Consider the following 22782-nt stretch of genomic DNA (forward strand, 5'->3'; position numbering starts at 1 on the left):
GTGTGAGTGTGTGTGTGTGTGTGTGTGTGTGTGTGTCTGTGTGTGTGTGTGTGTGTGTATAAACACACCCTCCTCTGTACCGGAAGTGGGCGGTCCCCGGCTCCTCCTCCCAGCTCTACCCGTCCATAGTCCCCCGGAGGAGGTTGAGGAGCGGCTGCTGGTCCAGGTCTGTCCCCGGTCTGTAGCGCTGTTCGCCGGGCTCCGTCCCCCCCCCCCCCCCCCCCCCAGGCCGCCTGTCGGGCCCCTCCGGCCGGCGTCATGGAGAGCCGCTTCCAGCACGTCGTGTGGTTCCAGTGCGGGGCCCTCAGCGGCCCCCAGAGGAGGAAGGTGCAGACTTACTTCCAAGTCCGGCGCAAGTCTGGCGGAGGAGAGTGCGGCTCCGTGGTCCAGGTGCGGGACGACGTGTTCAGCATCGCCTTCAGAGAAAGAGCAGGTAAATAAAGGAAGAGCAGGTAAATAAAGGAAGAGCAGGTAAATAAAGGAAGAGCAGGTAAATAAAGGAAGAGCAGGTCAATAGAGAAACATGCGTCACGTTCTGTTCAAAGTGAAAGTGAAAGTATGACTCCAACTGCTCTGTTAGTTTCTAACACTAACTTTAACTGGTTGACAATAAACACCGAAGTGTTTATTCTTATTTTTACTCAAAGTAACAACTTGCGGTTCAGTTTTCTTTTTGTTTGATGGACCAGCAATGTATTTACTTGAGCGCCGTCACGAGTACGTTCACTTTCACTTGTTACTGTTTGTCCATGACAGAGGTCACGTGCTGCACACCCGAGGCCGCAGCGCGAGGACCCCTGTTGTTTCTATGACAACGTTCAGTCCGTCAAGCCCGCAGGTTAAAAACCAAGTCAAGTGAGCCGCCGGGACGCTCTCGGCTTTGGTCAAGGTACAACGAGGCAGTAACACTATTTCCGCCCGCTGGTTTCAAAGTAAAAGCTCCAATCACTTCGCTTGGAATGGTTGTGAATTTCGAGAAAGAATCAATTCTACAAGCTAAAATCCACTGGTAAAAGTGTTTCAATTGATTTTTGTATAGAGTGAAGGCTTATTTCAGACGTGGGCACAAATTTGATGATTCAAGTCAATAACAAAATTAAATCGAAGCACAAAGACCATCCCAGGATGCCACTCAGTTATTTTGAAGGAATTCTGATACGTCATTTCTAAATAAAACAACTTTGAAAATTGTAACGTGGCATCTGATTTTGATGAGGACAACCAATATTCCTGGTTGTCGTGGGGTCATTCCACCTCACAGTGACGGTACACCACCCCCGGAGGGTGTAGGAGGATGGATGACTCCGGGATAACCAGGGATTTTGGAGTTATTCAACCCTGAAATAAGGTTTCCTATTGAATTTTCCAAGTTGTATTAGTGAGTTAGTAAGTTAATCCTACTTGAAATAAGAATGTTTGGTTATATGCTTATATTCCAAATAGATTTTTTTTTTTAAATACTGTAAACAAAGTTTGATTTCATGTTTTGAAAACAATAGTTTGATTTCACTGATATAATATTTGAATTATATTTGAATAAGTAGTTTTTATCTTGAATAAAACTTTCTAAAAGTTCTCAAAGATTCATTTTGACGTGTATGTGCTTTTATTTTGAAATCCACCAGCGGAAATAGTACGCTGCACGGCCACGGCTGAAAGAATCGTCAAAACCTAGACAATCAATCCTTTTCAACAGGGCGTCGTCTCACACCGGCTAAAGTCACAGTGAAGTGTCACAATACTGCAGGTGAGACGTGACGAAGGCCTCGTTACTGATTGGCTGACCTGCTGGGTGGAACTCTGCTCACTTCCTGTAGTGTGGATCTGCTGATCAATGTTAAACCCACTTGACCAGCTCACAAACCATCCAGGTAATATTAAACCATCCAGGTAATATTAAACCATCCAGGTAACATTAAACCATCCAGGTAACATTAAAACATCCAGGTAGTATTAAAACATCCAGGTAGTAATATTAAACCATCCAGGTAATATTAAACCATCCAGGTAATATTAAACCATCCAGGTAGTAATATTAAACCATCCAGGTAATATTAAACCATCCAGGTAGTAATATTAAACCATCCAGGTAATATTACACCATCCAGGTAATATTAAACCATCCAGGTAGTAATATTAAACCATCCAGGTAGTAATATTAAACCATCCAGGTAATATTAAAACATCCAGGTAGTAATATTAAACCATCCAGGTAGTAATATTAAACCATCCAGGTAATATTAAAACATCCAGGTAATATTAAAACATCCAGGTAGTAATATTAAACCATCCAGGTAATATTAAAACATCCAGGTAGTAATATTAAAACATCCAGGTAGTAACATTAAACCATCCAGGTAGTAATATTAAACCATCCAGGTAATATTAAACCATCCAGGTAACATTAAACCATCCAGGTAGTAATATTAAACCATCCAGGTAGTAATATTAAACCATCCAGGTAGTAATATTAAACCATCCAGGTAACATTAAACCATCCAGGTAATATTAAACCATCCAGGTAATATTAAACCATCCAGGTAACATTAAAACATCCAGGTAGTAATATTAAACCATCCAGGTAATATTAAAACATCCAGGTAGTAATATTAAACCATCCAGGTAATATTAAAACATCCAGGTAATATTAAAACATCCAGGTAGTAATATTAAACCATCCAGGTAATATTAAAACATCCAGGTAGTAATATTAAAACATCCAGGTAGTAATATTAAAACATCCAGGTAGTAACATTAAACCATCCAGGTAATATTAAACCATCCAGGTAACATTAAAACATCCAGGTAACATTAAAACATCCAGGTAGTAATATTAAACCATCCAGGTAGTAATATTAAACCATCCAGGTAACATTAAACCATCCAGGTAATATTAAACCATCCAGGTAATATTAAACCATCCAGGTAACATTAAAACATCCAGGTAGTAATATTAAACCATCCAGGTAGTAATATTAAACCATCCAGGTAGTAATATTAAACCATCCAGGTAATATTAAACCATCCAGGTAGTAATATTAAACCATCCAGGTAGTAATATTAAACCATCCAGGTAACATTAAACCATCCAGGTAACATTAAAACATCCAGGTAGTAATATTAAACCATCCAGGTAGTAATATTAAACCATCCAGGTAATATTAAACCATCCAGGTAAGATTAAACCATCCAGGTAGTAATATTAAACCATCCAGGTAAGATTAAACCATCCAGGTAATATTAAACCATCCAGGTAATATTAAACCATCCAGGTAATATTAAACCATCCAGGTAATATTAAACCATCCAGGTAATATTAAACCATCCAGGTAGTAATATTAAACCATCCAGGTAATATTAAACCATCCAGGTAGTAATATTAAACCATCCAGGTAATATTAAACCATCCAGGTAGTAATATTAAACCATCCAGGTAGTAATATTAAACCATCCAGGTAATATTAAACCATCCAGGTAGTAATATTAAACCATCCAAGTAGTATTAAACCATCCAGGTAATAATATTAAACCATCCAGGTAATATTAAACCATCCAGGTAGTAATATTAAACCATCCAGGTAATATTAAACCATCCAGGTAGTAATATTAAACCATCCAGGTAATATTAAACCATCCAGGTAATATTAAACCATCCAGGTAGTAATATTAAACCATCCAGGTAGTAATATTAAACCATCCAGGTAATATTAAACCATCCAGGTAGTAATATTAAACCATCCAGGTAGTAATATTAAAACATCCAGGTAACATTAAAACATCCAGGTAGTATTAAAACATCCAGGTAGTATTAAACCATCCAGGTAGTAATATTAAACCATCCAGGTAGTAATATTAAACCATCCAGGTAGTAATATTCATCCAGGTAATATTAAACCATCCAGGTAGTAATATTAAACCATCCAGGTAATATTAAACCATCCAGGTAATATTAAACCATCCAGGTAGTAATATTAAACCATCCAGGTAATATTAAACCATCCAGGTAGTAATATTAAACCATCCAGGTAATATTAAACCATCCAGGTAGTAATATTAAACCATCCAGGTAGTAATATTAAACCATCCAGGTAGTAATATTAAACCATCCAGGTAATATTAAACCATCCAGGTAGTAATATTAAACCATCCAGGTAGTAATATTAAACCATCCAGGTAATATTAAACCATCCAGGTAGTAATATTAAACCATCCAGGTAGTAATATTAAACCATCCAGGTAATATTAAACCATCCAGGTAATAATATTAAACCATCCAGGTAATATTAAACCATCCAGGCAGTAATATTAAACCATCCAGGTAATATTAAACCATCCAGGTAATATTAAACCATCCAGGTAGTAATATTAAACCATCCAGGTAGTAATATTAAACCATCCAGGTAGTAATATTAAACCATCCAGGTAATATTAAACCATACAGGTAATATTAAGCCATCCAGGTAATATTAAACCATCCAGGTAGTAATATTAAACCATACAGGTAATATTAAACCATCCAGGTAGTAATATTAAAACATCCAGGTAATATTAAACCATCCAGGTAGTAATATTAAACCATCCAGGTAAGATTAAACCATCCAGGTAGTAATATTAAACCATCCAGGTAATATTAAACCATCCAGGTAATATTAAACCATCCAGGTAATAATATTAAACCATCCAGGTAATAATATTAAACCATCCAGGTAATATTAAACCATCCAGGTAGTAATATTAAACCATCCAGGTAGTAATATTAAACCATCCAGGTAATATTAAACCATCCAGGTAATATTAAACCATCCAGGTAGTAATATTAAACCATCCAGGTAGTAATATTAAACCATCCAGGTAATATTAAACCATCCAGGTAGTAATATTAAACCATCCAGGTAGTAATATTAAACCATCCAGGTAATATTAAACCATCCAGGTAGTAATATTAAACCATCCAGGTAGTAATATTAAACCATCCAGGTAACATTAAAACATCCAGGTAGTATTAAACCATCCAGGTAATATTAAACCATCCAGGTAGTAATATTAAACCATCCAGGTAATATTAAACCATCCAGGTAGTAATATTAAACCATCCAGGTAATATTAAACCATCCAGGTAATATTAAACCATCCAGGTAGTAATATTAAACCATCCAGGTAATATTAAACCATCCAGGTAGTAATATTAAACCATCCAGGTAATATTAAACCATCCAGGTAGTAATATTAAACCATCCAGGTAGTAATATTAAACCATCCAGGTAATATTAAACCATCCAGGTAGTAATATTAAACCATCCAGGTAGTAATATTAAACCATCCAGGTAATAATATTAAACCATCCAGGCAGTAATATTAAACCATCCAGGTAATATTAAACCATCCAGGTAATATTAAACCATCCAGGTAGTAATATTAAACCATCCAGGTAGTAATATTAAACCATACAGGTAATATTAAGCCATCCAGGTAATATTAAACCATCCAGGTAGTAATATTAAACCATCCAGGTAGTAATATTAAAACATCCAGGTAATATTAAACCATCCAGGTAGTAATATTAAACCATCCAGGTAAGATTAAACCATCCAGGTAGTAATATTAAACCATCCAGGTAATATTAAACCATCCAGGTAATATTAAACCATCCAGGTAATAATATTAAACCATCCAGGTAACATTAAACCATCCAGGTAATAATATTAAACCATCCAGGTAATATTAAACCATCCAGGTAGTAATATTAAACCATCCAGGCAGTAATATTAAACCATCCAGGTAATATTAAGCCATCCAGGTAATATTAAACCATCCAGGTAGTAATATTAAACCATCCAGGTAGTAATATTAAAACATCCAGGTAATATTAAACCATCCAGGTAGTAATATTAAACCATCCAGGTAATATTAAACCATACAGATAATATTAAACCATCCAGGTAGTAATATTAAACCATCCAGGTAATATTAAATCATCCAGGTAGTAATATTAAACCATACAGGTAGTAATATTAAACCATCCAGTTAATATTATCCACTAGTGACACAGTGAGTCTGGATAAAGTGTTTCTAGTGAAACTGTGGCGGTATCATGAGTCAAACGTTCCAGTGTCCTGCTGCTGAGCCACACCTCACACCTCTGATCTCACACCTCACACCTCACACCTCACACCTCACACCTCACACCTCACACCTCAGACCTCACACCTCACGCCTCACGCCTCACATCTCACACCTCACATCTCAGATCTCACACCTCAGATCTCACACCTCACACCTCAGATCTCACACCTCACACCTCACATCTCACACCTCACACCTCACATCTCAGATCTCACACCTCAGATCTCACACCTCAGATCTCACATCTCACACGTCAGATCTCACATCTCAGATCTCACACCTCAGATCTCACACCTCAGACCTCACATCTCACACGTCAGATCTCACATCTCACACCTCAGATCTCACACCTCACACCTCACATCTCACACCTCAGATCTCACACCTCACACCTCACACCTCAGATCTCACACCTCACACCTCACACCTCACACCTCACACCTCACACCTCAGATCTCACACCTCACACCTCACACCTCACACCTCACACCTCACACCTCAGATCTCACACCTCACACCTCAGCAGTGCAGGCCCATCGAGGTCCACTTCAAGTAGCAGCAGTCAACTATGTTGTTTTAACCCCAGACTGAACCTCCTTCATCCAGAAAACACTGCAGCAAAGAATAGATAGACTGTTATCGATCTAACATGAGTGTCTTTAACTGGGGGGGGGGGGGTGATGCTAACAAACACTAGAATATGTTAGAGAGAATCAATAAATGTACATAACAAGGTGGTAAAAAGAACATTTGAAGACCCACATCAGACAGAATCTCAACATCGTCCCTCAACAAAGACCTTATCTGGACACCTTGTGGAGACAGAGACCACCATGTACCTGGACCAGCAGAACCTTGTTGAGACCACCACGTACCTGGACCAGCAGAACCTTGTTGAGACTACCATGTACCTGGACCAGCAGAACCTTGTTGAGACCACCACGTACCTGGACCAGCAGAACCTTGTTGAGACCACCATGTACCTGGACCAGCAGAACCTTGTTGAGACCACCATGTACCTGGACCAGCAGAACCTTGTTGAGACCACCACGTACCTGGACCAGCAGAACCTTGTTGAGACCACCATGTACCTGGACCAGCAGAACCTTGTTGAGACCACCATGTACCTGGACCAGCAGAACCTTGTTGAGACCAGCTCCTGTACCTGGACCAGCAGAACCTTGTTGAGACCACCATGTACCTGACCCAGCAATGTCTTGTTTTTGTGCTTCAGACCAGCAAAGCGTCCTTCAGAGGGGTCAACATGTGGTGGACACTCAGGATGGTCCTCTGGTCCTGACGGTGCGAGACGGCGAGTCCTCCAGCGAGTCCTCGTCCCCAGGTCCTCCGGCGAGCCCCCGGGGGGGTCCAGCAGCCTCACTGCAGGTCAGGGGGGGGGTCCGGCAGCCTCACTGCAGGTCAGGGGGGGTCCGGCAGCCTCACTGCAGGTCAGAGGGGGGGGGTCCGGCAGCCTCACTGCAGGTCAGAGGGGGGGGTCCGGCAGCCTCACTGCAGGTCACTGGTGTTACATAGACTTCACACTGCCTCACACTGTTTTAGTCCTGTTGATCATTTCCTCTTCTGTTGTAATAAATCAGTTGATCAAGTCATTGTCCAATACATGAAGAGGTTCCACTGTGTTGCAGTGAAGAGGTTCCACTGTGTTGCAGTGAAGAGGTTCCACTGTGTTGCAGTGAAGAGAAACCTGAGCAGTAAACACTACAAGCTTTACTGCCCAGTGCTCATAGAACTCAACATCAGTCAGTGACCACTCAGAAGGCACTTCCTGTCGTGTGAGAGACGAGGAGTATCGTCACATTGAAGTGACCGTTTGGCTTCATGCCAACTACACTCAACAGAGGCTTTTATTTTGACACACCAAGGCAGGAGGACATGGTCGCCATCTTCCACATGTTAAACTAAACTAGATCAACGACAGGAACGGAGCAACAAAAGCACATCATTACCAACACAAACAAGCTTATAGAACCACAATAAAGAGATTTGTAACCCCGCCAACCCAACTCCCATGATGCATTGCAGCGATCAGCTCCGAAGCTTCAATATGTTTCGGCAGACAGAGTTAATCTATAAAGTCAAGATGGTCAAACGGCATAAAGAAAGTTAAACAGTCGAGCCTGAAGACACGTCGCTGCTCAATCATGTTATTTTACACTTCTTTTACTCTTTGTCAGTGTCAAATGAACTCTTCACAATACTTTACTGCCTCTTTGACACCAACACTAGGGGGCGTTTTACTCAAGCTGTAGTACCTCTGTAGTACCTCTGTAGTACCTCTGACAGTCCCTGCATTATGACGGGGGAATTTACTGTGTACGTCCAACTTCTAGCCAGCGGTTAATGTGACATTCGTACCTTCAGGACATCCAAACCCTACAGGCTCAGGGAGAACGTGCAGATCCAGCACATTCGGTACGAGGAGACGGCGCTACAAAATAAATGATCAATGTAAATAGTGAAGATTGGAGAATTAAAACGGTGAATTTACTTGGTTACAAATGCAAAGTCTTTCTGAATCTAATTTGTTAGGGTGTAGTCTGTTTCCAATGTGTGAGCAAGTTAAGCAAAGCGAGAAATACCATTCTACGTCATGGTCCTGAACCTCCACAGGCTCTGGTCTGTTCCGGTCTGTTCCGGTCTGTTCCAGTCTGTTCCAGTCTGTTCTGGTCTGTTCCGGTCTGTTCTGGTCTGTTCCGGTCTGTTCTGGTCTGTTCTGGTCTGACCTGGTCTGACCTGCAGCCAAACAACACCGGGTCACATTCAGTCTGTGGTTGTTTGGTTTACAAATCCCAAAGCAGAAACACATCCACATCATACACTTAGATGTATATTTATCACAAGTAATATTCTAATACTCAATAACGTATTTGCATTTTGCACCTTAAACCTCAATTGAAGTAGTTGAATTGGATGTAAAGTGCTTTGTAAATAAAGTTGAGCATTAAGGTCCAAATCAACACTATAGAGCCGACGTTGTCGTTCAAAACAATTCAAGTGGTCACATCAAAGTGTTCTTTCTGTTCAAACATGGTTTTGTCGTCATGGATGTTAAAACTGTTGTTCCAGGAGCCGAGGGGCGGGGCCAGTCCTCCTCCAGGGCCGCCACACCAGGAAGGACATGAAGTGCACCTGGACCGTTTTCTCATTCGCTACCTGAGGGAAAGTCCCGGCGTCAGTAAGGAGGTGGACAGGAAGCTGGCTTCCATGGCCTGTTGTGTTTCGTCTGTGGACGATGAAAAGCTGGTGGTCCGTGGCGACGCTCCACTGGGGGGCGCTGCTGGAGAGGCGAACTGGAAAGTCGCCGTTGGCGAAGTCTTTGAGTGCTTCGTGTGCCACTATGAGGCAGATAGTCGCAAAATCAAAGCCTTGCTCCAGTGCTGCAGCGCTGAGGCGAAGGTGTACAGCGAGGTGGGCGTGGCGGTGCTGGTGGGGCAGCGCCGGCAGGTGAACGCCGTGTTGAAGGAGGTGGAGGATCTGCTCGTCAAGCATAAAGCGTCAGGCGCAGGCGAGAAGCGGAGCAGCACTCATCGCCTGGGCGAGGCCAAGCTCCGCCTCCTCAGTGAAGACATCAAGAGCAGTTTGGGGGTGAGATTCCCAGAGGTGGAGGTCAGACAGGGAGACGCAGGGCAGCTGGTTCTCTCCGGGACCGTGGAGCAGATCGCTGATGCTGCAGAGGTGACCTCTCACCTGGAGCAGTCGGTCCTGGAGAGGACACTGTCAGACAAGAGCCCGCATTTCCTAATGTTTCTCAGGAAGGCGTATGGAGCTCCAGGTGCGTTGGGGAACATGTTGTGGGGTGGCGGTGAGGTCGAAATAGAAATCAGGGACACGGAGCTGCATTTGTTCTCGCTGTCTAGAAGTAAGCTGGATGAAGCCGTAAAGAAGATTGAAGAAACATTCAAGGATGTCAAGTTGGACGTTCCGAACCGCTCTGTTGTTCCAGCTGAGCTCCTGGAGCAGCTGAAGTCTGAGTCAAAGGAGATGAACCGGAGATCTCAGCGGGTTGAGGTGGTGCCGGGCCTGGACGGCAGCCTGTGGCTACTGGGCCACACCAGCGAGGTGGTGGAGTTGAGTCGGGCCGCCACTCAGTTTATTCTAGACCAGGAGAGCACAAACACCACGGCCCCGCTTCCGTTCCCACAGCTCCTTCAACTCCTGCCAGACATGCTGCAGCTCCATGGCTTTGACAGTTCAGGGGTCACCTTGCGTCCACTGGCGTCGGCCTCCGGCCCGCTGGTGGCGCTGGAGGGTCCGGCCAGCAGAGTGACCGAGGTCAGAACCAGACTGGATTCTTTCCTGGGTACTCTCGTTCAGGAGTGGATCGCCATCGAGCAGCCGGGCGCAGTGAGGTTCTTCAAGAGTCGCTCTGGAAGAGAATGCATGCTGGCCATCGCCCGCGCTCAGAAGAGCCTCGTTCAGCTGGACGACGCTCCTCCACCCCCCTCGGGCCAGAGCTCCAGGGCTGCCACATACACCCTTCACAATGGGGTGGAGGTGCTGGTGTGTCAGGGCGACATGACCGAGCAGTGTGCCGACGCGCTGGTGAATGCAGCTAACGAGCGTCTGGAGCACGGCGGCGGCCTGGCCGCTGCTCTGAGCACCGCTGGAGGGCCTCAGGTGCAGATGGAGAGCAGGGACATCGTGAGGCAAGTCGGCAGAATCCCTACGGGAGATGCAGTGCTGACCACCAGTGGAAACTTGAAATGCAAGAAACTGATCCATGCTGTTGGACCAATGAATGGACAAGCTGGAGGCCAGGAAAGACTATTGGTGGAGAAAACCGTCCAGTCCGCTCTTGATTTAGCCGAGGCGATGGGTTTTCAGTCGATAGCTATTCCCTGCATCAGCGCCGGTCTGTTCGGCGTGCCGCTCGTCGTGTGCGCAGACGCTGTCGTATCTGCAGTGAAGACGTTTGGAAGTCAGGGAGGACGAAGTTTAAGCAGGATAATACTGATCGACACCAAGGCAGACGTGGTGGGGGCGCTGCAGGGCGCATGTGACAGGCTGCTGCAGGCGGCGTCTGGGGGGGTGAAGCTAGGGGCTGCCGACGAGGACGCAGTGGGAGGAGCCTCAGTGGGAGGAGCCTCCGGTGCACCGCCCAGAAAAAGCATTCACGTGGAGATCCTTCACGGAACCCTGGAGAGCCAACAGGTGAGAAACTTTCCTGACATGCTGACGCAGTGCTGTTAAACTCATTTTAGTTCAAACGTCCCAAACAAGGAAAAGAAGCATGGATTTGTTTCCTTGTTGTGACTCCTCCCTCCCCATTTGTTGAAACACATGCTTGTTCCATTTATTTTTTTACTTAAAAATACCATCAATGTTTCAGTTTAGGCTGTAGTTAGTCAAAAACGTGTCTCTTTGCCGTTCGGCCGCTGCTGAATCATCTCAGACCTTCACTTGGGTCTGTTGTTTTACAGGATGTCCACTGCTAATCAAACTGTGCAATGAATCATGGCCTGAGATGTCAAAGCCCTGAAAGAGTTCAATGTTTTGACTAGTCAGTTGTTGTGACTGCAGATCAGGGTGTCAAACTGGTTCCTGGACTAGTGATCAGTCCTGAACACGCCCTGTAGAGACGCTGGACTCCCAGACTAAAGTCCGTCTCTCCCCTCCAAGGCCGACGTCCTGGTGGCTCCGCTGGCCGGCCTCGACCTCGCCTCCACCCGGGTTGGAATCGCTTTGCTGACTGCGTCTGGACCGCAGCTCAAAGAGCGTTTTGATAAATTGGCAGTCGCAGGTTCGAAGCCCGGTGACGTATTTGTGGTGGAGAACCCGACTGCCCTCAGGAGCAAGGCGGTGGTCTTCATCTGGCTGGCCGGCTTCGACAATAAAGCCTTTCCAACGCAGGTAAAGTAGCTTTAACAAAACGTGTGTCGTTGTCAGTCATCGTCTTAACCTGCTAGTAGAGATTCACTGACGGGAACATTTTGACCAACGTCCCATATTCATGTTCCTGGGGACTCACGGACATCAACGCTCTATAGAAACAGGTTTGGGGGATGAAGACCATGTCATCACTAGATGTGAGAACGTCATTTGTTTTACAAAACTTCAAAATACAAAACAAACATTTAAACAACAGCGTTGGCTTGAGGCTGATTTTAAATGTGGAGCATGAAAGTAGACTAACCTGCAAAGTGTGGCTCATTAATCACCTTCATGGTCACTGTGACGGCGGGCTCTCATCTCTCATCTCTCGTCTCTCGTCTCTCGTCTCTTCTCATCTCTCGTCTCTTCTCGTCTCTCACCTCTCATCTCTCGTCTCTTCTCGTCTCTTGTCTCTCACCTCTCGTCTCTCACCTCTCATCTCTCGTCTCTTCTCGTCTCTCGTCTCTCACCTCTCGTCTCTCATCTCTCGTCTCTCGTCTCTCACCTCTCGTCTCTCATCTCTCGTCTCTTCTCATCTCTCACCTCTCGTCTCTCGTCTCTTCTCATCTCTCGTCTCTTCTCATCTCTCCTCATCTCTCGTCTCTTCTCATCTCTCCTCATCTCTCGTCTCTCATCTCCCGTCTCCCGTCTCTTCTCATCTCTCGTCTCTCTTCTCATCTCTCGTCTCCTCTCGTCTCTCATCTCTCGTCTCATCTCATCTCTCGTCTCTCACCTCTCGTCTCTCATCTCGTCTCTCGTCTCCCACCTCTCGTCTCTCATCTCATCTCTCGTCTCTTATCTCTCGTCTCCTCTCGTCTCATCTCATCTCTCGTCTCTTCTCATCTCTCGTCTCCTCTCGTCTCTCATCTCTCACCTCTCGTCTCATCTCGTCTCTCATCTCTCGTCTCTTCTCATCTCTCGTCTCATCTCATCTCTCGTCTCCTCTCGTCTCGAATCTCGTCTCTTCTCATCTCTTGTCTCTCATCTCTCGTCTCCTCTCGTCTCTCATCTCTCGTCTCGACTCTCGTCTCTTGTCTCTTCTCATCTCTCGTCTCATCTCATCTCTCGTCTCTTCTCATCTCTCGTCTCCTCTTGTCTCTCATCTCTCACCTCTCGTCTCATCTCATCTCTCGTCTCCTCTCGTCTCGACTCTCGTCTCTCGTCTCTTCTCATCTCTCCTCATCTCTCATCTCTTCTCATCTCTCATCTCTCGTCTCCTCTCGCCTCTCGTCTCAACTCTCGTCTTGACTCGTCTCTTCTCATCTCTCCTCATCTCTCATCTGTCGTCTCTCATCTCGTCTCTTCTCCTCTCTCATCTCTCGTCTCATCTGTCATCTCTCGTCTCTCATCTGTTATCTCTTGTCTCTCGTCTCTCATCTCTCATCTCTCGTCTCGTCTCTTGGTAGGAGGTGGTTCAGGTTCTCAGTGTCAGTATAGAGAAAAGTGTAAGGACACAGAAAACGACGATGATGAAATCTGGTTAAATTCAGCCTCTTCGTGGTCAAATCTCTGATCCTCCATAATGTAAACACAACTTGGGCGTGTGCACAACTCGTGATGTCACTCTATTGTTGTCAGAAGCTCCGCCCAGCAGAGGAAATAGCGCCGTTTATCAGCTATTTTCTCTCAGATTGTCGTGTTTTAACATTTGACCCTTTAGCAGGAAAACGTTCTAGAAGAGGCACCAGAGTGTTTTGGAGGTGGAACCTTCATTTCACTGGGACTTTAAATACATCTATTAGTTTAGTAGCTCCAGAGAGTTGACAGTACATTGCTAAAGAGTACTATATACATATAAGGGCACACTAGAGCTTGTGAGGCTGTTGCTTGGTTGAGTTTCCCTCCAGAAAGACCTCTTGCATGTCCAGGAGGGACTTCCTGTTCACGTCTTGTCTTCCTGCAGTTCTTCTGTGTCCAGTGTCTCCATGTCGCTGTGCCTCGTTTCCTCCACTTCCTTCTGTAGAACATTTACTGCCGGTCGGGTCGTAGCTGAAGAGTAAAGCGGTTTGTAGAAAGTCCTTGAGAAGCGTTGAGTCACAGTGAAGAAGTCTTTGCTGTCCAGACTCCAGCAGCTCCGCGTGGCCACAGAGGAACTGACGGAGCTCTTCTCTCTGGTGGAGGGTTAGAGTGGAGCACCGCCATGTCTTCAGTTATCCTCCAGAGGTTCCAGCTCACGATGAGCTCCAAACTCGCTGAGTGTGCGCTTCTGATCCAGCATCATGAACAAAGTCTTAAATCAGGTTGCGACGTCCCGTTGTAGCTTCCTGGTTTCCGTGTCCAGCTCTCGCTGTGTCTCCCAGCCGGACGGTAGAGAGTCTAGAACGTCCTCCTGCTTCCCTGTGCGGTGGCTGCTGCTTGCTGCAGAGCACTGAGGGAACCTCAGGAACAGACCGGCCACTGGGAAGGTTCCGGAGAGGTTCACTACGCTCGGTACAGTCGTCATTCTCTACATTCACAGGTGCTGAGGCGGGGAATCAGAGGAGCGTTGTCTTCCTGTGAGGCGCGAGGCTTCACTTCCGTGGTGTTTCCTCTCCTGGGGACGGGACAGCTGCTCCGTTTTCCTCCCGACGTGGCGTCCAAGGTTCTCCTGGAGGAGATCGGAACCTTCGAACAGCAGCGGAACAACCAGATGCCTTTTGTGGTCAGAGTGGTGGTTCACCCCAAGAACAAAGAGTCCTACAAGGTAAGACTCGGTCCACAAGCAGGAGTCGGTTCTAGAGCATGAGCTTGGTGGGTGGAGGCAGGAAGTGAGGTGTTGGTGGTGTTTGGGCAGGATGGGGGGGGGTCGTGTTCAGGGTACGAGCTACTGGGTAGGGCAGCAGTGGACGACGTTTGACCAACGAACCAGACAAAAACACCTGAAATAAAGATCCTCTATGGTGCAGCAGAAGCAGAACCTTCACCTTTTACACCCTGAGAGTGAAATCACAAGTTACTAGTAAGTAATATGTGGTCATTACTTATGATCACTTTTCATTTCAAACCCAGCTGTTGATTATATTGTTGGACTGATAAAGTCCACTGTGCCAGTTTTAGAAAAAAATCATCAATAAATTGTGCCTCATTTGCAATAAAACGTTTGTTGTTGTTGTTGAAGGTCAGAACAACAGGAAGCTCAGTGGAAAGCAGTGCAGACTGGATGTTGGGCTGCAAATCAATATTCACTGACTGACGTATAAAATATTGACGATTACAGTTTTTCTGTACTTTAAAAACACAAGATGGTGGGTGGAAAATACGGTAAATAACTAGAACAATAGTCATTTATAGACCAGAACTATGAGCAGAGCTCAGGAATCCTGCAAGACTCGTGTTTCACAGGTTCTTGTCACGTCGTCAGTTCAGTTAAAGCAGAACTCTTTGATTCCACTGGGTATTTTTTTAGGTGTGTTTTCCTGGACTTGGCCGCCGTTACCTTGAACAACTTGTCAGCAGCCGATCGTCAATAGATGACTTCTGCTGCCGTTTGCTCACGTGTCGGTTTTATTCTGAAGCAGTGGAATCGTTCTGCGCATTCGTTGTTCTGTTCTTGTTTCAGTCCAGCTCAGATTGTTTTCACACTGTATTTAAGACTCAAACGTCCCTCCTCCTGCTTTCATCACAACTTGCACCCTGATGTCAGAATGAAGAGACAACAATACATCTTCTTTGTCCAGTTCAGTGTTTCAGGACACTTTGGCAAATTACAGCAAACAGTGGGCAAAGAAATCCACTTCTAGTTGACTTGAAACCTAGACTGGAGAATAGACCAGACACAGACGTCCCAGATTGAACACAATCGTGAGGCGAAGCAGTTTGAATGTGGAAAACCTGCGTGAGCTTTTAATAGTCGGTTGATCATTTAAACACCAGACGGAGAATGCATGAATGATTGTAAAATGCAAATAATATGACTGCATTCCCCCCCGCAGGCCTTTAAAAGTGCCCTGGAGGCCCTCCGGCCAGCAGGAGACACAGGTGAGCCAGTCAGAGGTAATTGTTGACATTATTGGTTTTTGTAGTTCCACAAAGAACAAATCAGCTTCAAACACAACCGCAGTCGTTCATCAGCTCCTCTTGAAGGCCAGACGGATCTCTAGTCCATTTCCACACCACAGTCAGCTATAAGGTGCTGTAAACATCTGGAGGCATCTGGTTTTCAACCCTGGTTTGACACTCACGATCTAATAATTAAGAAATATGTGGTCTGGGTTTTTTTCATTTCTGTTATGAAGTGAAAATATCTGCATTGAAATGAAAAACTATTTTATCGCCAGTAAACATTGACAAGCTCAATATCACGCCTGTAAATGTGTCGTTGTAATCACAGTACATCACATCACATAGTTTTGATTTCTGGAAATAAGTTACAACAAATATCTGAATATAATCAGCCAAAATACTTGGAAACATCCACATATCAGGCAACTGCAGTAATTCCACTGTCGTGGCCTTCGACAGTTAACCTTCCTTCACATTCAGACGAAGGTCGTGTTCATTCCATAATGGAACTTTGGTGTTTGAAACAGGACAGGTTGACTTTAGTTAACATGAATCTCACCTGTGGAACTGAGAAATAATGAGATACGGCGTGTGCTAACTAGTTTCTTTGTTTTCCTGCTCATTTAATCATCTCCATCATGACACGGTGAACGATGGCGAGAAGGAACAAAGGTCAAAGGTCAAGGTCAGTAGTTTTGATTTTCAATGGTTTTCTATTAATTCAAAACAAAAGTCAATGTGATATTGGATTTGCAGCTGTTTGGGCTTTAGACAACTATATATATATATATATATTTGTTTAACGGAATAGAAACCTCAAGTTTTAAGATGTAGTCCAGAAAATAAAAAATGAGGTATCAGCTGACGGGGGCTCTTCTCCTCCGTCAACCCCTGAGCCTGAGTTCAAGTATTTTGGTAAAGTCACTGAAGCCCCGTCTCCACCGCACACAAGTGCCGGGGCGGAGCGGAGCGGTTCGGAGCAGTTCGGAAGCACTAACCCCGACCGAAATTTTGGGTCGTGTCTCCACTGCAGAGAGGAGCATGAAAAGTGGGCGGGGCTTATGAGCTCCGCAGAAATGTGACATTATAACAGAAAAGAACGTCGTCAGATGTAGATCTTATGAATCCTCTGTTGTTGTTTAAATTCTCCACTTTGCACTGTTATTTTTTGCAGCGGGAAAAAAAAAAAGTAATTTTTTGCAGCGGAGAGCTGCAGCGCAACTTCCGTGTTTGTTTTGAGAGAGCGAGTCGCTCGGCCGCTTGGCCAGCGACTTGCCTCGCACTCGAGCGCTCGGGTGTGGGGCAAGTGGCCGGAGCGTTCTCCCCGGTTGGTTGAGGCACAGACACGGGAGTCTGAGCTTTCTGCTCAAAACCCAGGAGGTTTTCCACTCCGGCGCCACAGCGCAGCGCAGCGCCGCACAGCACAGCGCCGGAACACGGAGGCGCCGAGCTCCGAGCTCCGAGCTACTTTTCATCGCTTCCGCGGTCCGTCCCCGCGATAAAGCGCCACTTACCGCGGCTGAACAGAACGCTGACCGCCTCTGGAAAGCGGAGCGGTCAGCGCCGGAGACGAAAGCTCCAGACTCCGGTGTCACGGACGCGCATCCACGCCACGGCCAGCGCTATGCTGCAAACAGAAAACTCCAACGCCATGCAAAGTCCCTCCCCCCGGTCTCCCCCTGCCTCAAGTCGCTCTTTCACAACAAACACTAAAGTTGAGCAGCAAAGAAAAGAAAATGAAAATAAAAACAACCAGTGCGCAGCTGACCACACTGACAGCAGAGGCTTCATCCAGCCAGCACATTAACATATTGAGGGCGTGTCGTAAATCACTGACCAACCTCAGACCCGTTCCATGGTCCTGGTACCCCAACGGATGGGTAGCGGAAAAGCGGTCGCCTTTGGAGCGGTCTAGAGCGGTTTAGACTGCTTTACATGTCGTGAGACGCGAGCCGGAGCGGTTTAAACCCGTCTAGGCTGGTACTTTCTGTGCGGTGGAGACGGGGCTAATGTCGGCAGCCACGTTCCATTTCACCACGAGATTCACTTCACTGTGTGTTACTGTTGATTCACAAACAATCCACTGTAGTGTGTTTGTCTTGTTGTAGACTCGTTCTACCGCTGCACCTCAGTGACCCGTGACGGCATCGCCGCCACGCTGGGGACCGTGGCTCTGCAGATGGTACCAGGGAACATCACTGACGGAGGAACCGACGTCATCGTCAACTCCACAGACTTCACTGACAACAACAAGGGTACGCTGGACGAGCTGTTAAATCAGGTTTCCCTCACAGTGGGAAGGTTGGGGGTTCAAATACCAGCCAGGGTCTTCATGTGTGGACTCTGGATGTTCTGACTTCTCACCTCCTGCCAAAGTCCAGGAACAATGACCAGTCCAGTTGTGTGTGTGTGTGTGTGTGTGTGTGTGTGTGTGTGTGTGTGTGTGTGTGTGTGTGTGTGTGTGTGTGTGTGTGTGTGTGTGTGTGTGTGTGTGTGTGTGTGTGTGTGTGTGTGTGTGTGTGTGTGTGTGTGTGTGTGTGTGTGTGTCCTGTGATGGACTGGAGGTGTGTCTAGAGTGAGCCTAGAGTGTGTCCAGAGTGTGTCCAGAGTGTGTCCAGAGTGAGCCTAGAGTGAGTCCAGAGTGTGTCCAGAGTGTGTCCAGAGTGTGTCCAGAGTGTGTCCAGAGTGTGTCCAGAGTGAGCCTAGAGTGAGTCCAGAGTGTGTCCAGAGTGAGCCTAGAGTGAGTCCAGAGTGTGTCCAGAGTGTGTCCAGAGTGTGTCCAGAGTGAGTCCAGAGTGAGTCCAGAGTGAGTCCAGAGTGTGTCCAGAGTGTGTCCAGAGTGAGCCTAGAGTGTGTCCAGAGTGTGTCCAGAGTGTGTCCAGAGTGTGTCCAGAGTGTGTCCAGAGTGAGTCCAGAGTGAGTCCAGAGTGAGCCTAGAGTGTGTCCAGAGTGAGCCTAGAGTGAGTCCAGAGTGAGCCTAGAGTGAGTCCAGAGTGTGTCCAGAGTGTGTCCAGAGTGTGTCCAGAGTGTGTCCAGAGTGTGTCCAGAGTGAGCCTAGAGTGAGCCTAGAGTGTGTCCAGAGTGAGCCTAGAGTGTGTCCAGAGTGAGCCTAGAGTGAGTCCAGAGTGTGTCCAGAGTGAGCCTAGAGTGAGTCCAGAGTGTGTCCAGAGTGTGTCCAGAGTGTGTCCAGAGTGTGTCCAGAGTGTGTCTAGAGTGTGTCTAGAGTGTGTCCAGAGTGTGTCCAGAGTGTGTCGAGAGTGAGCCTAGAGTCCAGAGTGAGTCCAGAGTGAGTCCAGAGTGAGTCCAGAGTGAGCCTAGAGTCCAGAGTGAGTCCAGAGTGAGTCCAGAGTGAGTCCAGAGTGAGCCTAGAGTCCAGAGTGAGCTGGGCTGGGCTCCAGCGTGACGAGATAAAGTGTATACCAGTTGTCCTCACTGTGTTTCCCATTGCAGGCGTGTCCAAAGCCATTCTGGACGCAGCAGGACCCAGCGTCCAACGAGAGCTGGCGAAGGGTGAGTCCCAGCAGGGGTCCTATGAACGGTTTGGACACGTGTCCAGCCAGGACACTAGTGAACTAACCTCTGGTCTGCCTGTCCAGTCGGCCGGCCAGCAGACTTCATGTGCTCCACCGGCCCCGGGCTGCTGGGCTGCAAGGAGATCGTCCACGCTGCCTTTCACAACGACGTCCAGACCATCCGCAAGACCTGCAGGAAGATCGTCACGCAGTGCGAGAGCAGACGCTACCAGTCGGTGGCCTTCCCAGCCATCAACACCGGTCTGTACCCTGGTCTGTACCCTGGTCTCTGTACCCTGGTCTCTGTACCCTGGTCTGTACCCTGGTCTCCGTACCCTGGTCTGTACCCTGTCTGTACCCTGTCTGTACCCTGGTCTGTACCCTGGTCTGTACCCTGTCTGTACCCTGTCTGTACCCTGGTCCGTACCCTGGTCCGTACCCTGGTCTGTACCCTGTCTGTACCCTGTCTGTACCCTGGTCTCTGTACCCTGGTCTCTGTACCCTGGTCTCTGTCTCCCTCCTGCAGTAGCAGCTCGTCACTCTGGCGTCTCTTTGAACATCTGGAACTACAAGTAGGATTAAAACAGCTGTAGAGGTTTGAGTGACACAGTGACCAGCAGGGTTCCTGGTTCTACTTCTTGTTCCACTGATTGAAGAGAACGCCTGGTCGCTTTTACTGGGCTGTGAGTGGACCTTTGGCTGGTTCCCGCCGAGGGGAGTGCCACGGTGCAGAACGAAGGTTCTACGGTGCAGGATGAAGGTTCCTGGTTCCACGGTGCAGGACGAAGGTTCCACTGTGTAGGACGTAGGTTCTACGGTGCAGGACGAAGGTTCCTGGTTCCACGGTGCAGGACGAAGGTTCCACTGTGCAGGATGAAGGTTCCTGGTTCCACGGTGCAGGACGAAGGTTCCACTGTGTAGGACGTAGGTTCTACGGTGCAGGACGAAGGTTCCACTGTGTAGGACGAAGGTTCTATGGTGCAGGACAAAGGTTCCTGGTTCCACGGTGCAGGACGAAGGTTCCTGGTTCCACTTTGCAGGACGAAGGTTCCACGGTGCAGGACGAAGGTTCTAAGGTGCAGGACGAAGGTTCCACGGTGCAGGACGAAGGTTCCACGGTTCAGGACGAAGGTTCCACGGTGCAGGGCGAAGGTTCTACGGTGCAGGACGAAGGTTCTACGGTCCAGGACAAAGGTTCTACGGTCCAGGACGAAGGTTCCTGGTGCAGGACGAAGGTTCCACGGTGCAGGACGAAGGTTCTATGGTCCAGGACGAAGGTTCTACGGTCCAGGATGAAGGTTCCTGGTGCAGGACGAAGGTTCCACGGTGCAGGACGAAGGTTCTACGGTCCAGGACGAAGGTTCTACGGTGCAGGACGAAGGTTCCTGGTGCAGGACGAAGCGATTTAAGAACAGTTTGGTTCCTGACATCACTGAACTGAACAAAACCCAGTGACGTTGCACTTGATTGTATTTATTGTATTTATCTATTTGTTCTATTCATTTATTATCGTGGCTCCTCATTGAATGTTTTGGTTTGTTGGTGCTGCTTTTTACCTTTGTGTGGTTTTATTGTGTTTTAGTTCTGCTTTCTCTTCATCTGTCTTTGATCTCATCTTAATGATTAATCGGAACATTGAACTCTTGCCTCACTGGACCAATTCTTATTATTATTATCTGCTTGTTTGGTTTATTGTGTTTTTATTTACTCTGATGTGCCAAGAGATCACAAAACCTGTAAAACAAGTTTCCCTCCGGCACGAATAAAGTAGCCTTGAACCTGGTCCTTGACAGCAGCAGAGCACATCCAGACGTTTTACAGCATGAATGAAGAATATATTAACACTTGGTACGTGTTGATAATTGACCGTTCATATTTTGTTGTTGGTCAGAACGTTGAGAAGCGCCGTGGACTTTTGTTTTAATCTTCTAAAACAGCTCTACACTCTTGATTTAAGTGTTGCTAAACGTGACAAATGGTACCAGAGCCTCTTGTTTGAGTCAAGGAGCAACACTCTGAATGTGTGATTGTTGAGGTGTGGCCGTAGCGTCTCACAGCTGTCCTCCTGTCCCCTCAGGGCAAGGCGGTATGGACGCTGCTAAAGCTTGCAGAGCCATGCTGGACGGTATGGCCACAGCCATCATGGACCTGAAGCCACAGTCGCTCTCCCTCATTCGCATCGTCATCCTGCAGCCAGACGTCTTCAAAGCTTTCAGGTCTCTTCCTCACAAGGCTACGAACTCCACAAACGATCTTTCGGTTTGGATTTTTGATTGATCTCGATTTGCATTGTCGTGTTTCTTTTCAAGCCTTTTCTTGTGTGTTTCAACAGAACAGAGTTAGAAAGCCGCTTTGGACAAGGCGCACCTTCTAAAGTCAGCATGACAGGTTTGACAAAGTTTGTCTTATGATCTGAGAGAAGTAAAATCATTGAAGTCAAAATATTCACTGCACACTATCAAGTATTGCCTTTTCTTGTTGTTTCTAGAAAAAGCCAAACAAACGTTCAAAAAGTGGCAAGACAAGCCAGGAGGCTCCGTGACTCCTTCCGCCCCACCAGTCCAACCCGCCTCGCCTCCGTCTCCGCCTGCCGTCATGAGCGTCATCAGCTGTGGCTCAGACACCGTCAAGGTCCTCAAGAAGGAACTGGAGGATGTGCTGCGTCAGCAACAGCTGCCTTCGTGAAATTGTGACTATTAGTAGTAGTACTACTTGCCACTACTAATGCTGTGAGTATTAGTAGTGGCAAAATGTACATTTTGGTCAATCCTGAGAAAGGAAGAAGGCAGTGAACTTGGCAGACCTGGACGTCCACGAAGACGACGGTGGCTGATCCCAGAATCATTTCCACAGCGGGGTGCAGTCAAAAATGATTGTTCTTATTTTTAATCATTAAAAAGTGATTGTGAAACCTGTGTCTGGAATCAATTCGTGACTTTAGCAACTTTATCCAGAAGACGACAGAATGCAGAGAAAAGCATCGCTAACCTCTGATGGAAGCTGGACCTGCTATTGGGTTAAAATGTTGAGTGACAGGACCATCAGCCAATCAGAGGTTGGTGTGTTATTGAAGGACCTCCTCAGGACCAGCAGAGTTTCTAGTGCTGGTCTGGGTGTGGTCATTGAAATGAGCTTGACTGATTGGCTCATGGGCTCATGGGCAGGAGGTGATGACTGTTATTATCTGCTCCTCTGGAGTGATGGAGGCTGATTGAACATGAAGGTCATGAGACATAGAGGACCTGCTTCAGGGGCTTTTTCAAGGTGCCTGATT

The 22782-nt window shown here is 46.6% G+C and overlaps 1 protein-coding gene across 1 annotated transcript; it reads left to right on the plus strand.

Moving 5' to 3' along the window:
- The first annotated feature begins 228 nt into the window (after positions 1-228).
- Positions 229-22417, plus strand: LOC308147054 (protein mono-ADP-ribosyltransferase PARP14-like). The gene is made up of 13 exons (XM_080519112.1): positions 229-433; positions 7358-7509; positions 9211-11295; positions 11764-11994; positions 14474-14698; positions 15927-15972; positions 16661-16681; positions 18105-18251; positions 19447-19506; positions 19593-19769; positions 21586-21724; positions 21841-21896; positions 21997-22417. Exons 1-13 carry the CDS (start codon positions 259-261, stop codon positions 22191-22193), a joined length of 3711 nt encoding a protein of 1236 aa, XP_080375238.1. The 5' UTR covers positions 229-258; the 3' UTR covers positions 22194-22417.
- The last annotated feature ends 365 nt before the right edge of the window (positions 22418-22782 follow it).

The sequence above is a fragment of the Blennius ocellaris genome (genome assembly GCF_963422515.1).
Source record: "Blennius ocellaris genome assembly, chromosome: 23".
In the NCBI taxonomy this organism is placed as follows: Eukaryota; Metazoa; Chordata; class Actinopteri; order Blenniiformes; family Blenniidae; genus Blennius; species Blennius ocellaris.

Coding starts and splice junctions, on each gene's coding strand:
- LOC308147054 (XM_080519112.1), top strand. CDS start 259: ATGGAGAGCCGCTTCCAGCACGTCGTGTGGTTCCAGTGCGGGGCCCTC. Junction 16,682..18,104: donor AACAAAGGTCAAAGGTCAAG/GTCAGTAGTTTT, acceptor GTCTTGTTGTAG/ACTCGTTCTACCGCTGCACC. Junction 21,897..21,996: donor TTCTAAAGTCAGCATGACAG/GTTTGACAAAGT, acceptor TGTTGTTTCTAG/AAAAAGCCAAACAAACGTTC.